Raw genomic sequence first — 14,445 nt, 5'->3', positions numbered from 1 at the left:
GGCTGCTCTTGAATACATTATTCCTAAATAATATTTTCCATAATGCAGTGTCTGAAATCTTCTTTTCAAACAGGGATTTTGAAAAATGAAAATGGAGTCCCAGAAGATGAAGAAAACTTTGAAGAAGCAATTAAGAACGTAAACACAGCATTAGCTGACACAAAGGTACACCAAACACCTTATGTACATCTAGCAAACTGATATTCTGAAGCTATGAGAGGTATTTGTGGTATGAGCATGCACCCCCCCCCCCTCTTTGGCCAGAACCGGTTAACACTGTAGTCTCAATCACATTTCTGTGGATAGCTTTCACTCGCAATGTAGTGCCATTACAGAGATTAGGTGGGTTGAGGTTCCACAATAATATCACAGGTGCTCCCACTTTGAGAAGATGTTTGTGTTCGGTAACACCAGGAGGATTTAAAGTGTTCAAGAACGCAAAGGGTAGCGAACTGCATCATCACTTTGAACCACTGAGTTTACAGATGTGTACTTCATTTGGCCGCCTCCAAAAGAATGAATAGGTATCCTATTGATTACGGCAGACATGCTGTCCTTTGGCGTTAAAATGGCACGCTAATATAACCATCCTGTAGATTTCCCCATTCGATTTTTTTTTTTTTTAGGGTACATTTTGGATGTGAGGTCTGCTAGAGAATTGGCGACTGTAAGAAATTTGGCACGTAAACTTACTTTCTAAGGAAGATTTAATGAAGATTTAAAATGTCAATGCTTACTTTTCTAACATCTTCTGTTTGTGAGACATGGGTATTCTCAAAATAAAATCCTCTCCACCCCCCCACCCCAGACTTTTCCACTTCAGAAAATGGTAAAACACGTGTTATTTTTGAGGACGAATCTAAATACCAATTTTCACATCTGTAACATCTTCGTTTTTTGAGATATAGGTATCCTCATAAACAGAATTTCCCCCACCCCATTAGGGACGGTATTTCCAAAACTCCTTCCTTAGTGGGTGCCTGTAGCACGAAAACAATGTACCTTCCAAATTTCACGTTCCTAGGTTAAACGGTTTGAGCTGGGCGTTGATGAGTTGGTCAGTCAGGACTTCTATATATTTCTGAGGCTTGTGGAATCTGCTTAGATCACATGCTATGCATAGGCCGACATCTAGTGGAAGCTGCAGACTATTACAGTTGTTTTCGAAATTCGAAAAAAAGGGACATCGACGGGGCGTGCCAGTTATACTATCCCTAGTGTGACGTCCACTGTACCCATGGTGCTTCACGCATCGAGGTCCCTCAGATTGTTTTTTTCCACCATAGTGAGCGGTCGCATATCGCTCACGCCATTGACTTTATCAAAGTTTAAAAATAGTTATTCTTCCTGTCCTTTTTCGACTGCCGTGTCTCAGCGTGGTGAAAAATCAACATTCGAAGGACAAGACGAACCGTCGGAGGAAGAAACTTTCTTATGGCCCTTACAGTAGGGAGAGTGGGGGGTGTCATATCACAATGTATTTCTCCTCCCCTTCCTTTTGTGGCCCTGCTGCCTGCCCCAGTCATGTATAGGACACTGTTCAGGTTTTGCCCATCCTGTAACAAAATATTTCCGTGGATCGATAAGCAAAGGGTGTGTAACCTGTGTCTTAATCAGGACCACGACGAAGGGCACTGTCAGGCTTGCAAGCTCTTTGGACCCAAGACCCTTAAAGATCGTAGGCCAAAGCGCTGGGCCCATCACGCCATGTAGGCCGAGGCCGACGTGGAGGGAGCCTTCAGCAACAGCAGCGACGTCGTCCTTTCGGGCGGTGAGGGTAACAGGGAACTTCCACGTTCCACAGTGCTAGCCTCCGACCCTGGAAGACAGGCCGGCGGCTCTGTTGTGGGGACTACACCCGGCGGCAAGAGCACCCAATCTCCCCACACTAAACACATACCCGGCGGGGATGTGTCGAGCACACGCCGAGAGTCGGCATCTAGGGGCAGATCTGCGGATTCGCTGTCCTCTGGGCACTCCAAGAGCCAGTCGCCTCATGACATGCCCCAAAAAACTAAAGACACCGCCCGTAAATCCTTGTCTCCTGAGCACCGAATGTCGAAAGACGCGGCGGAACACCATACCGACCGCCGAACATCAAAAGACACAGCGAAGGCCCTTCCCAATACCGAAACACGACCTATGTCATCAAAAACGACTCCACGTTCGAAAAAAATCATCCTCTAAGAGCTTGGATCATAGGGATAAACAAAAAGACAAAGATTAGTCCCAAAAAGACCAGGATAAGTCCCTTAAGGGAAAAACCTAAGGACAAACCTCAGAGTGAAAGGCCTGCCGCTGACACAGATACCTTACAAGAAGTTACACTACAGGAAGATAGCGAGGGCACATTATGTGAAGCCCTACACAATAAAGGCCTGCCTACATCTATGATTCCCAGTTCAGCCAAATGGTCAGCTCAGGACATAGCTAGATTAATGTCCAGAATTAGTTTCTTTGCTAACTTCTTTGAAGAGCACCCTCAAGCCTTTGAGAGCATACAAAATACACCTCCCACTGATCAGGCTACCACGTCTCAGCCCTGTCAATCATCCCTAACTTTAGGGAAAAGATCTCTCCTCTCTTTTGATCCTTATGATACGTCTACTGCCAAAAAATCACGCATCCCTGCAGATATTTATGACATGCATGTAGACACAGATGAATATCAGGAAGATACGACGAAGAGGATGATGATGATGATGATGATGATGAGGAGGATAATAATGACGATGATGAGGCAGAGGTTTATACTATAGACTTCCCAGTTCCACAGGATTCACTGTTACCTGATTCCCCAGTGGATAATCAACCCATGTTAAATGACATTTTGGTTAAAGCAGCTGAGCACTTCGGCATTGACACTCAAGAGACTCAGCGAGACAAAGATTTTGTCGAATATCCTAGGGGACAAGAAGGCTGCCACCCAGTTTATACCCATTTTGAAATCCGTCCAAAGGAGGATACAACCTTCTTTTGAAATGCCCAATCCAACCAGGGCAGTCAACCCAAGAATAGAAAAGCTATTCTGTACGGCCCCATCTGACCCCTTGTATATAAGAGGACAGCTTAAGCCAGACTTACTGGTAGTCACAACTACCCGAAAGAGAGCTGGTACACCCTTAGCCTCCTCCGAAGCTCCACCAGATAAGGGGAGCAAAAGATTATACGCCATGGGTAGGAAAGTAACTACTTCCGCAGCTTACCAAGCAAGAATCACCAACAATTCCACACTGTTGGCAAACTACGACTGTACTAAATGGAACAAGGTTACAGCCCTGGCTGACTCTGCTCCTGAACCTCTGAAATCCAAACTCGCCCTTGTTGCAGCTGAAGTCAGGGCTACTGCCAACATTCTGTTTAAAAACAACCTGGACGCTGCGGATAATGCCAGACGCGTTATTGCAGAAGGCACTATCCTTAAGCGCCATGCCTGGCTTCGGCCATCTGGGTTTAAAATAGAGACACAAGCAACCTTGCTGAACATGCCAATTGAACCTAACTTGTTATTTGGCAAAGCAGTGGAGGATGCTCTAAAGTCAGCGAAGGACGAGTATGAAACACTCAAGTCCCTTGGTCAACTCACTAATAAACCAACAGGACAAAGGGGAGGAAACCATTTTCGCAGTTTTCTCGGCCAAAATCATCGAGGCTCCAGTTACAGCCAAAGCACATCTTGGAATTACAGCCAAGGACAAGCATCCCAAGGTTATCCTAGAGGCCAGTGCAGAGGTCGTGGCCGGGAGAGACCCTCCACTGGCAGAGGTGGAGGAACGCCTCTCAAACAATGACGCCCTGCTACAGGTCCCCCTCCCCCTATATCCCCAGTCGGGGGGACGAATTTCAAACTTCACTCATGCATGGGAAGGCATAACCACGGACAAGTGGGTGTTATCGACAGTAGCGGGAGGTTATTGTGTGGAGCTCCTACAATCACCATCAAACCTTCCCCCATGCCAAAGGAAAACATCAAGAGAGGAACAACGAATCTTGATAGAGGAAGTCAACGCGCTACTCCTCAAAGACGCCATCGAGATCGTGCCGTCCAACGAGGTAAACAAGGGTATCTATTCAACATACTTCCTTGTACCAAAGAAATATCTGACAATGCGCCCAGTATTAGACTTGCGCCCTGCGAACAAATATGTAAAGCCTCAAAAGTTCTGCATGACTACGCTACAAGAAGTAATCCCCCTGCTAAAGTGGGGGGGGGGAATTACATGGCAACATTGGATATGAAAGATGCTTATTTTCATATTTAAATTCTCCCAGCGCACAGAAAACGTTTATGGTGCAAAGTAGCGAACCAGCAGTACCAATTAAAGGTGCTACCCTTCGGAATAGCCTCTGCTAAATGGGTATTCACCAAGGTACTGGCTTTGGTGGCAGCGCACCGGCGCAGAGAGACAATCCCAGTGTACCCCTACCTGGACGACTGGCTGATCACAGGAGAAACTCCCCATCTTTGCAAACTAAACACACAAAGAGCAATAAATCTTCTCCATCAATTGGGCTTCTTGATAATTGAGAAATGGTCAAGTCTTGTACCAAGTACATCGAAACAGTTCCTAGGAGCTGTATTAGATACCCAAACAGGCCTAGCCTTTCCATTCATGGAAAGAGTGCAAAACATGCTTCGGAAAATACACCAGTATCGAGCCGGTCTCCAGATAAGCGTACGCAAAGCAATGCGATTACGAAGCACAATGTCAATGTCAGTTTTCATATGTATAGGTGGCATACAGTACATATGCCATGTATGCACTCAATTTAGCGCATTTGACAAAGCCAAAGCACACACGAGATAAAGAACGCTCCAAGAAGGGTGTATTGTGATCGAAATGCCATACTGCACCAGAAATGTGCACAGATTTCATCAGACGAGCATGTACAAGGCAGGCTCATGGTTCATGATCCTAGATAGTAGTGGAAGATGACATATGTTGGGCGACCATGACATGATCTTTGCGAGACTTTTAGTTTGCTCAGTCTCCAGTTTTACCCTACAAATCATTTTGATGGTTTGATCGTTTTGATGGTAAGGGCAATGGACCAACAGCAAGATTTTAGCTCTGCCAAGCTGTCCACATAGGGCCTCATATTACCACCACATGAATTCACAGGGGAGAGGGAGAGTTTCTATGTCTCTTATTTGTGGTGCCGCTCACTGAATGTTTTGCCTTCACACAGCCATGTGACAGCCCTGCACTGTTGGCCAGTTCACCTCTGATCCGGGTAGCCAGCACATAGGTGCCACACATGTCTAGGTGCCCTAACTAAGGGGGAGAAATCAAAAGTATTGTACATGTTTATGGGTCACAAGTAACTCTTCGCCTATTAGTAATAGAAGCTGTACCATTTTGGCAGTGTTCAGTTGACGTTCTCTAATCTACCTTCTCAAAACTAACCACTACATGAGGGAACCGCTGTGAACAATACATTGAAACAGAGCTCATCGGAGACAGAAACCCACATGCCAGCCATCAAAATGGGACACATTTGAAAATTAGCAAAAGTAGTAAAAAATGTTGTGGGGGCGGAACACATCCTGAACTTTTCATGTGGCTGTCTTCCCCATGGGTAACAGCGTATCACTGAGGTATTCAGTGTTTTTGAACAGTGATTTAATTTTATCTGCCATCTTTCATTGTTATAGGAATATTGACCTTTATTTGGAAATGTTTTGCTTGTTGCAGTTAATGAGATTAAATGATTGATTAAGCTGGAATAATATGTTCTTTTGTAGATACCAAGCAATATTGATGAAATCTTCAACGATGACCATTGTGCAAACCTCTCACAACAGGTAAACTGTGTAGACATGTCTGAGGTTCCATTTCAAATGTGAATACTCAAAACAACCATTAATATTGTACTTTATTCTTTTACAGTCCCCATCCTTTTGGATTTTAGCACATGCTCTGAAGGAATTTGTGTCGAAAGAAGGCAGGGGAACTTTACCTGTTCGAGGCACCATTCCAGACATGATTGCAGATTCAGATAAATTTATCAAGTTGCAAAGTGTGTAAGTATTTGAGGTTTCATTTGCTGACTGATAACATTGAAAGGGAACAGTGACTTTGGCTATTTCCTAATACTAAGTATGACAAAATCTATTCTGTTGGGTATGGTTAGTGCTATTAAATATTTTGGTAAATGTTAAAAGTTGATTTGTGTGTGTGTTGTGCAATATGTTGTCACTTCATGGGGCCCCTAGGAGCAGCCAAGTATAAACCACACTAATGACGAGTGGCTGCATCCCCGTTAATGGGAAAGACCTTTTGGTTTGTGAAACCTTCTATCCAGCAGGAGACTGAGAACCCACTTGAAGAACTGCTTTTATTTCTTTGTACTTTATCAATCTGACCCTGGTGCACATCAATTCTCTCCTGGGGTAGTGGTGTTAGAATAGTTGGGAGTTTATAAGTGAGTTTTATTTATTGATCTTTTATTTTTTATTTCTATGTAGTTGCAGAAATTTACTGGTTCAGGTGTAAAAACTGTGTGTAGAGCCCTTTAATCATATAATAGGAATTCAGTGCATTTCATGCCTGTTCCATTTTGTTGTTAAAACTTTATATATATATATATATATATATATATGAGTGTATTTTGGTATAAACCAGTGTTTTCCCATCTGTGTTTTATAAATCCTTACTTATGCAAACTACCGTCACCCAGTTACCAGACTTTGACATTGTCAAATTTTGCCATCAAACAATAACATAGATACAAGTTCATTTTGCACAGCCTGACCTATACCTTTTTGAACATACTTCTTACGAACCTGTAAGTGGCCCAAATCTGCTTCACAGGCCAGTTTCTTTTGTGCTTTACTCCCACCTCTTATGGCGCTGCTTTGGATTTTCAGTCACACATGCTTTTGATTTGTATAGAACTAGTAAAATAGTATTTCCTTTACATAAAAATATACGGCCTGGCTCAAGCTCTTCTCTGTTTGCCCAGATTGAAGTAAGTGACTGACTTTCTCAAGATAACCTAAACCAGCCTCCCACACCATGAGTAGGCTTGAATAGTTGAGAGAAAATGGCAGAGCCAAGCCTGTAGGAGATTATTTATAAATGGCCCGAAAATTACTTTGGTGAAGCCAATCTGTACTTAGCGCAGTACAATGGTTGATATAGCTTTGTGCATCTATCAGAGAGCTGCCAGTCTAGATTCAGACCTTCATAGTAATAGTTAATGGCCATTGCTCTGGGGGAAATATTAGCCTTTACAAGTGTGGTATTATTACTCATTGACTAGGCTTTAAATCCTTCTGTAGAAAACGATTTCTGTTTCTTTCAATGTTTAAATGTCTGTCATGGGCCAAGGAGTGTACAAAGAAAGACCCGCCCACCTGCCAATCACTTCTAAACTGTTGGTGCCTTCCTGTTTTGCCACCCTTTTTGCCTGCTAAAGTAGCCCTCCAGCCTATTTTCCTTTGGTGAGCAGGTGCAAGTGGATATAGGCCACGTGGCCTAAACCCTACCCACCTTCTTAGTCCTGCCTCTTCTTTTCTGCACTTAACTCTTAGATCAAGGGTGTCTCCCGCCCAGGTGTTCGAAGTGAAGGGCAAACAAAGAAAAGGGCAATTCCTGTTTAGACCTGTTCGTACCGGCAGGACTCTGGGCCCAAACCCCTGCTCAGAAGACTGGTAAGCATGCGCTGATATGTGCTTTCTACCCAGTCCCCACAGGCCATTCCCACCATCACCAGGCAACCTCAGCAACATCGCCCATCCTCTAAGGCATGGATTCTGCAATGCAGTAACCTCACCCACATCAGCCTCAAGCCCATCATCACCCGCTTACCATCCACAACACGGAAGTTGATACTCACCAACATTCACTCAGCTATCACCCATGCAGCAGACATCAGCGACTTCATCACTACATATGACGCCATCTTCATCACAGAGTCCTAGCTGACACTCACATCCATGCACATCCTAGATGTCCTTGTCTCCAATGGCTACAGCATCCAATGCAGAGATCGGGCCAACAAGAGAGGTGGAGGCGTTGCAGTCATCCACAAGCCCTCATGGACCTGCACCAGACTTGACGTCGACAACATTGGCTCCTTTGAAGTCCTCTACTGCCACTTTCCGCTCTTCCAGATGGACACAGTCCCCTTCCATCTCATATACAGACCACCTAAACCCAACACCGCCTTCATCAGAGACTTCACCGACCTGGTCACCACCATGTCCCTTACGCACACCCAACAGCATCTTCGTAGGCAGCTTCAACCTCCCAGGCAACAAGGTCACCAAACCAATGAAGAAAGCTCTCCTCGGCCTTCTCGACATCCTCAGCCTCTCACAGCACATGAAAGACCCAATGCACGAGAAAGTCTGCACTACAGCTCTCCTCTCCCGCTTGACCGGTATGACCACCTGGCCTTGCCTTTCAACATCCTGCACACCACCCCAGTCAAGCACTCCCAGCAGAAACCCATCAGACAAACCTTCAGGCCTTTTAAAAAATTCCTGGTGGAAGCCCTCACAGAAGACCTCACCAACCTCCACCTCACATTGACCGAACACCCCCAACCGAACTGCGACTCTACTGCAAGCACGCAACGCCACACTCTGCGCCTTCATCGACAGACATACTCTTCGGAAACAACGTGCCTGGCAACCAAAACCATCAGCACCCTGGTACACGCAAAAACTCAACCTCCGCAAAAGAGTCATCAGGAAACTAGCGTAAACCTGGTGCCGCACCAGGACCGCATCCGCCCTGGCGCACCTTAAGGACTTCTGGGCAACCCGCCAACAACTAATCAACACAGCCAAGGCATCCTACTGTCAGAATTCCATAGCAGAAGCCGACAACAAAAGCAGAGTCCTCTTCAAAGCGGTCAAGCACTGAGTCAAACCGCTACCTGACCCAGCCATACCACACGCCATTGAAAAATCCACTGCCATCAACACATTTTTTGTCGAAAAAATCAGCAAGATTCGCCTGCACATAGACACCAGCAAGATCAACTCCATCAAGGTCATCCACAGGCTCAAACCCTGTCTCTCATTGATCCAGTCTTGGATGTCCAGTGCATAATTGAAGCTCAACCCCTCCAAGACTGAATTCCTATTACTAACCAACAACATAGAACACCCCGACTTACAGATCTGGCTATCAACCATGAACCCGCAGGGCTTCACACCCGAGTTCACCTCCTGTGCCAAGTCCCTCGGGTTCCGCATCGACAAACACCTCTCCTTCAAGAGGCACATAGCTAAGAAAACTCATACAGCTTGGTATCGGCTCTCCCTGCTGCGGAAAGTCAAGTCCTTCCTCCCTCCAGACAGCTTTTGATCTACTGTTCAAGCACTGGTCCTATGCCACCTGGATGGGGGCAATGCCCTCCTTGAATGCCGCCCGTCGTCCTCCCTTGTGCCCCTGTGAAGTGCCCTACACGTGGCCGCACACCTTATCAAGGGTCTATGCAGATACAACCACATCACCCCGTCCTCAGATTTTCCCTGGCTCCCACTGCACGCTGGAATCGTCTTCAGGTCTGACTGTATCATCTATAAGGCAGTCGCTCTCAATTCACCCAGCTACTTTGCGGAGAAACTCAGCATTTCCGGTGGACAGTGCACCACCAGAAGCCATGATAAGTGCGGACTTAAAAATCCGCTGCTGCAAAAAGGGAAGGACCAGAAAACAAGCCTTCTCTTCCTACACCCCAATACAATGGGACCTCTTCCCCATCAGCATCAGACTCGCCCTCATGCCCCTACAATTCAGAAAATAACTCAAAACCACCTCTTCAAAGAGTCTCTCCTCCTCAACACCTAGGCTATCATGTCGCCCCCTATGCCACCTGATGCGCTAGACGCTCTCTACCCCTCTCCTCCCTGCGACCCTGTACCTATTCTCTGTGCTCCTCTGTATCCTACACCCTGTTGTATATCTGTTCTGTTGTCACCTCTGAAAAGTGTTCCGTTATGCATCTGTACTGTTGTATACCACTGTAAAGTGCTCCATTATGTATCTGTATAGTTGTATTTCTCTGAAAAGTGCTCTGTTGCTTCTTGAAGTTAGGTCTGTGCTCAGTAAATACCATAATAATTATAATAAAAAACGTCCTGGCCTTTTACAGGCCATGGTTTAATTTTCACAATCTGCATTTAAATACCTCAGCTTTGAACTTTCGCTACCGCACTATTCAGTACTAACTGTTGAATAGGTTATACTACACCCCACGCAAAGTCTCTAAGTTTGCTCGCTCCGATCCACGGCTCTGTCCTCGCTGTAGCGCAGAGGATGCGGGCCACTTGCATATGTTCTGGGACTGCCCGAGGTTGGCTTCATTCTGGGACGGGGTCCTGAAAACTTTGTCTGAAATCTGTGACACAGTTATAGAACCTGACCCACTGGGGGTACTGTTTGGGGCATGGGGGGCTGAGGGAGCTAGAAGTGCTGCTAAATTCATAAACGTGAGCTGCATAATTGCTAAAAAAGTGTTTGTTACAGAGCTGGAAGTCCTCCCCCCCCAACATTCCAGAAATGGCTGAACTTATTGACATGGTCTCGGAACTGCGAGGAGTACCTCAGTATCCTTCTGGCCCGCTCTCGGGCAAAAAATATCTGGACTGCTTTCAAAGCTATCTCAACAGCCTAGATACACCCTCGTCTGCAGACGACTCATCGCATTCATCTCTATAGAGTTCTACAGCTCTTGTCACTTCATGAGGTTGCATTTCCGACTGTTTGTCTTTTTTTCTGCTACTGTTCATATGTACCACTGTATTCAGGTAATTATGTATTATGTTCCTATTGGCTGCTCTGATGTATGTGTAAGCTATCTACCTCTGCCAACAAAAATAAAAGTTTAAAAAAAAAAAATACCTGAGCTTTGCTTTTTGTTTAATGAGAGTGCATTGGGCAGAAGAGCAAGTGACGTCTTTGTCATTAGTAATAATGAGAACTCATTAATGTACAGTAATTTCCCTTGAACATCATCTCTCCTTACTCACTGCATACACTTAATCAAAAAAGATTGCCACTTGCAGGCTTTGGGCCTCTAAAGCTTCAAAATTAGTCCAGATATTATTGCTACAGAGCCCTCTATTAAGTTGATCGCAGCAAATTGCAGTAAGTTCAAAAGATATTGAATTGTTTGTTATATCAATATGGACACACAACACACACCACTGCTCACCGTGTAATGATATTTAGTATTGGGGAGTTTTTTTCGCACCTTTTATTTTTAGGGCTCAGATAAATCCACCCATCTTGGTTTGCTGGGCTTTAGCTCTGAGTTACCATGATGTTCCAATTGGTATTAAAGCGGTGTAGGATGGTTTAAAGACCCAGTAAATATTTTTGATAAACATACAAGAAGTTGAGATCTACGCACTATATCTGTAGTCATTGTGACGAATCCTTGGATGTCATCACTTCTCCCAGAGGGGGAACCCCTTCCCATGATGTCAGGGTATTGAGGCGGCTACCCGATAGTCTCACTGGGGGATGTACTCGGCGGGAGGATCTCATGGGGAGAGATTCCCCCTCTAGGGACAAGGATGACCATACAAGGGAAACGCGGTATGCAAACCCTTCATCACCTACAATCACCTCTTACACATCCTCCTATGCAATCACTCAGCCCTCTGTAGCCCACACTTCCATTTGCCTCTGTATCATTGAAAACCCAATATTAACTGGGGCATGGAAGAGTAAGGATTACCTTAGAAGTATCTCCCTGGAAGATACTGGGACGAGGAAGAGTAGGGACGACTTTAGAAAGGCTTCCCTGGAAGGTACTGGGAGAAGGAGAACATGCAGAGCAATGAGGAGTCCTCAAGAGAACGTACATGCACGCTCTAGTTGTTTTGCTAGTTGGAAGATAAAAATAGATGAATGACTTGCCAAAAGGAGAAGTCCTCCCACGGAGAACCACAGTGATAAAAGCGGTTCACTGCAGTACGGAGAAGAAGCCAGTGACTGGAGAAAGAGCGAGAGAGCCGGGGAACCCCTGTTCAGTCTACCATGGCAGGACCGAATGGAAACCCAGCAAACAGAAGGTCTAGGTGTGCGAGAAGCCTGGACAGTGCGCAACAGGGCCGACATGCACGTGGAGCGAAAAACCACGCTGTGTAGTCACTTCAGCCAGCCTTAAGAGCAGAGAACCCAGAGGAAGACCAAAGCCGAAGCCCGGAGAGCCCCAGACCACCAGGAGGAAGCTGGCACTAACCCAAAGCGTTTCTGGGTTGTTGGAAGATTGGTGTGGGCGAAACAGGTGTGGAAAACTCCAAGAATACTGTGCAAGGTGAAGACAGAAACCCTTGGAGAAAGAGACATACAGGTCTCGGACCTGCATCCAAAAAGTCAGACGAGTCATCCAAGTCATCATCTTCGTGGCAGTACCCGGCAGGAGAGTGAACCAGGTCTGCCAAAGCCTAGACAAACTTTTGTAAACTATCTTTTTCGTGGCAGTACATGATTGAGAAGGGCCAGGGGAAAGGGATACATCCCCTCTACTCTTGTGAACTGTAGTATGAAGCCTGAGAAAGATATGGGGAAGGAAGTCATTCCCCCTGGTATTGTGAACTGTAAAAGTAAACGTCAAGAGTGTGTGAGAACAAAGCTGAGGAAGGCCAGGGGAAGGGAGTAATTCCCCTGGCATTGTGAAAGCATGAGACCAAGTAAAGAGAGAGTCCAGGGGAAGGGAGTCATTCCCCCGGGATTTCTGAAGGAACACTGACAGTCGGACACCTGGAGAAGGGAGCCGTTCTCCTGGTAATTGAGTCTACAAGATAGCTGGAGAAGGAGGCATTCTCCCTAGAAACCCAATAGTGAAGAAGTAGCTATGGGCAATAAGTAATGTTGATGTTTGAACTGGAACTGGAACTTTACCCTTTGAATTGAACGGAGAACTTTGCTGCTTGTTGACACTTCAACCTGGAACTTTGTTTTGAACCTTGTAAAGGGATTGAGACCTGGGGGAAGGGAGTCACTCTCTCAGGTAAAGGTCCTACTTACAGTTGGAACTGTGATCCATTGTTCTCAGAAGATCCACTACCTCTTTAGTTTAGTTATATGTTTATGGGACAGAAGTAGAGTTTTGGACACAGGACGGTGGACTTTTGATTTATACAGACATCCTGACAGAGTCCTTAGTATTTTAGTTGAGGTAGGGAAACCCACCTCCTTTAGAGTTGTGGAGTGGTAGGTTTTCTCTTTGTTTCTGGTATAATAACATTTTTTTGCCAACAACCATGCCACCTGTGTGTCACTCTCCTCCTTATGCACTCTTACATCATATATTCTTTAACATAAGTTTTGAAAAGTAATAGCTACAAATATTAGGGGTAAATAAGATTAACTTTTCAGAATTGTGGAAAACGACAGTCAGTGATCACACTGGGTCCTGCAAAATGTTCATTTAGTCCCAGAAGTCCAAATGACATTTTAACGAGGCACACAGGCCCCTAACACTGTAATAATCCCCAAACACAATGTTATTCAGTAGCCCAGTAGAGGCCCGATGCTAGTCAATGACAGTAAGTAAAAGGTCTGCACATGTGCCTCGACGTAGTGAAGGATGTAAAAAAAACTCAGGACAAAATGAGAGCACTTAAGAGAGCCTGATTGTGAAGATGACTGGCCAGCATGCTGAACTGGAGGTTGCTGAGAAGAGCTCTGACATCAGCCACAGAGATTTTGGTCCCTCCTGGGTAGGCAAGGTCAGCAACTGAAGAACCCAGCACCAGAAGTCCAGATCACAGACCTGAAGGTGAGTTCAGGGACCACAAATGATGCAAGGACCTCGGAGTAGTACAGGGTCTCCGATTGCTGAGAGGGGTTCCTGGAGGGGCAGCCAGAGACATTGCTGGTTTTTCATAGATGAGTGCAAGGTGAGCAGAAATGGACCCCACAGTCTGGACAGTGGAAAAAAGACTTCAGGCAGTGCAGGTATTCCTTTTAGAGAAAGAAAAGTTGTAGAAAGTGTGTTGGTGTCTCCTCGTTAGAGTCTACAGAATGGAGTCCCATTACAGCTGCTGGAGAGGTGTCCCTGACTAGATGAAGTCTCAACAGAAGGCCCCCATCTTGCAGAGAAACCGGACAAAGGACCAAAGGAAAGTTAGGGGACACTACTGATGCAGACGACATGAAGAAAACGCTGCACAGCAGTTCCTGCATGGAGAAGACCCAATTGTGACCCTAGAACAGGTCACAGTATCTGAAACGTACAGCAGGACATGCCGCTCTGTGCTCTCTACTCATATCTCCACCTTGGAGAATGGTTTTACGATCCAAAGGCAGGAACATGCTGATGTGGGTTTCTCAGAGGCCAACCTAGTTGTTTTTTTCTATGCATTGGTCTAACCAAACTCTTTCTGGATGGCATAGGCTGAGCAGTACGTTTTAGACTTCGGTGATAAGGGGTTTTATCGTAGAGTTATTACATTTTCCAAACACATGTATG

The 14,445-nt window shown here is 45.5% G+C and overlaps 1 protein-coding gene across 7 annotated transcripts in view; it reads left to right on the top strand.

Annotated features, from left to right (window-relative positions):
* NAE1 (NEDD8 activating enzyme E1 subunit 1) overlaps window positions 1–14,445 on the top strand; it is a 976,013-nt gene that overhangs the window by 396,044 nt on the left and 565,524 nt on the right. For all 7 annotated transcript variants that reach the window (XM_069653211.1, XM_069653219.1, XM_069653249.1 and 4 more), the window contains 3 exons: window positions 74–165; window positions 5,747–5,806; window positions 5,892–6,025. In XM_069653211.1, coding sequence (XP_069509312.1) covers window positions 74–165; window positions 5,747–5,806; window positions 5,892–6,025 — 286 coding nt within the window. The remainder of the gene's footprint in view (window positions 1–73; window positions 166–5,746; window positions 5,807–5,891; window positions 6,026–14,445) is intronic.

Source organism: Ambystoma mexicanum, chromosome 1p (assembly GCF_040938575.1).
Source record: "Ambystoma mexicanum isolate Mex_15411 chromosome 1p, UKY_AmexF1_1, whole genome shotgun sequence".
NCBI lineage: Eukaryota > Metazoa > Chordata > Amphibia > Caudata > Ambystomatidae > Ambystoma > Ambystoma mexicanum.
Note: the sequence above shows the minus strand (reverse complement) of the source record. Positions and strands in the feature narration are given on the sequence as shown.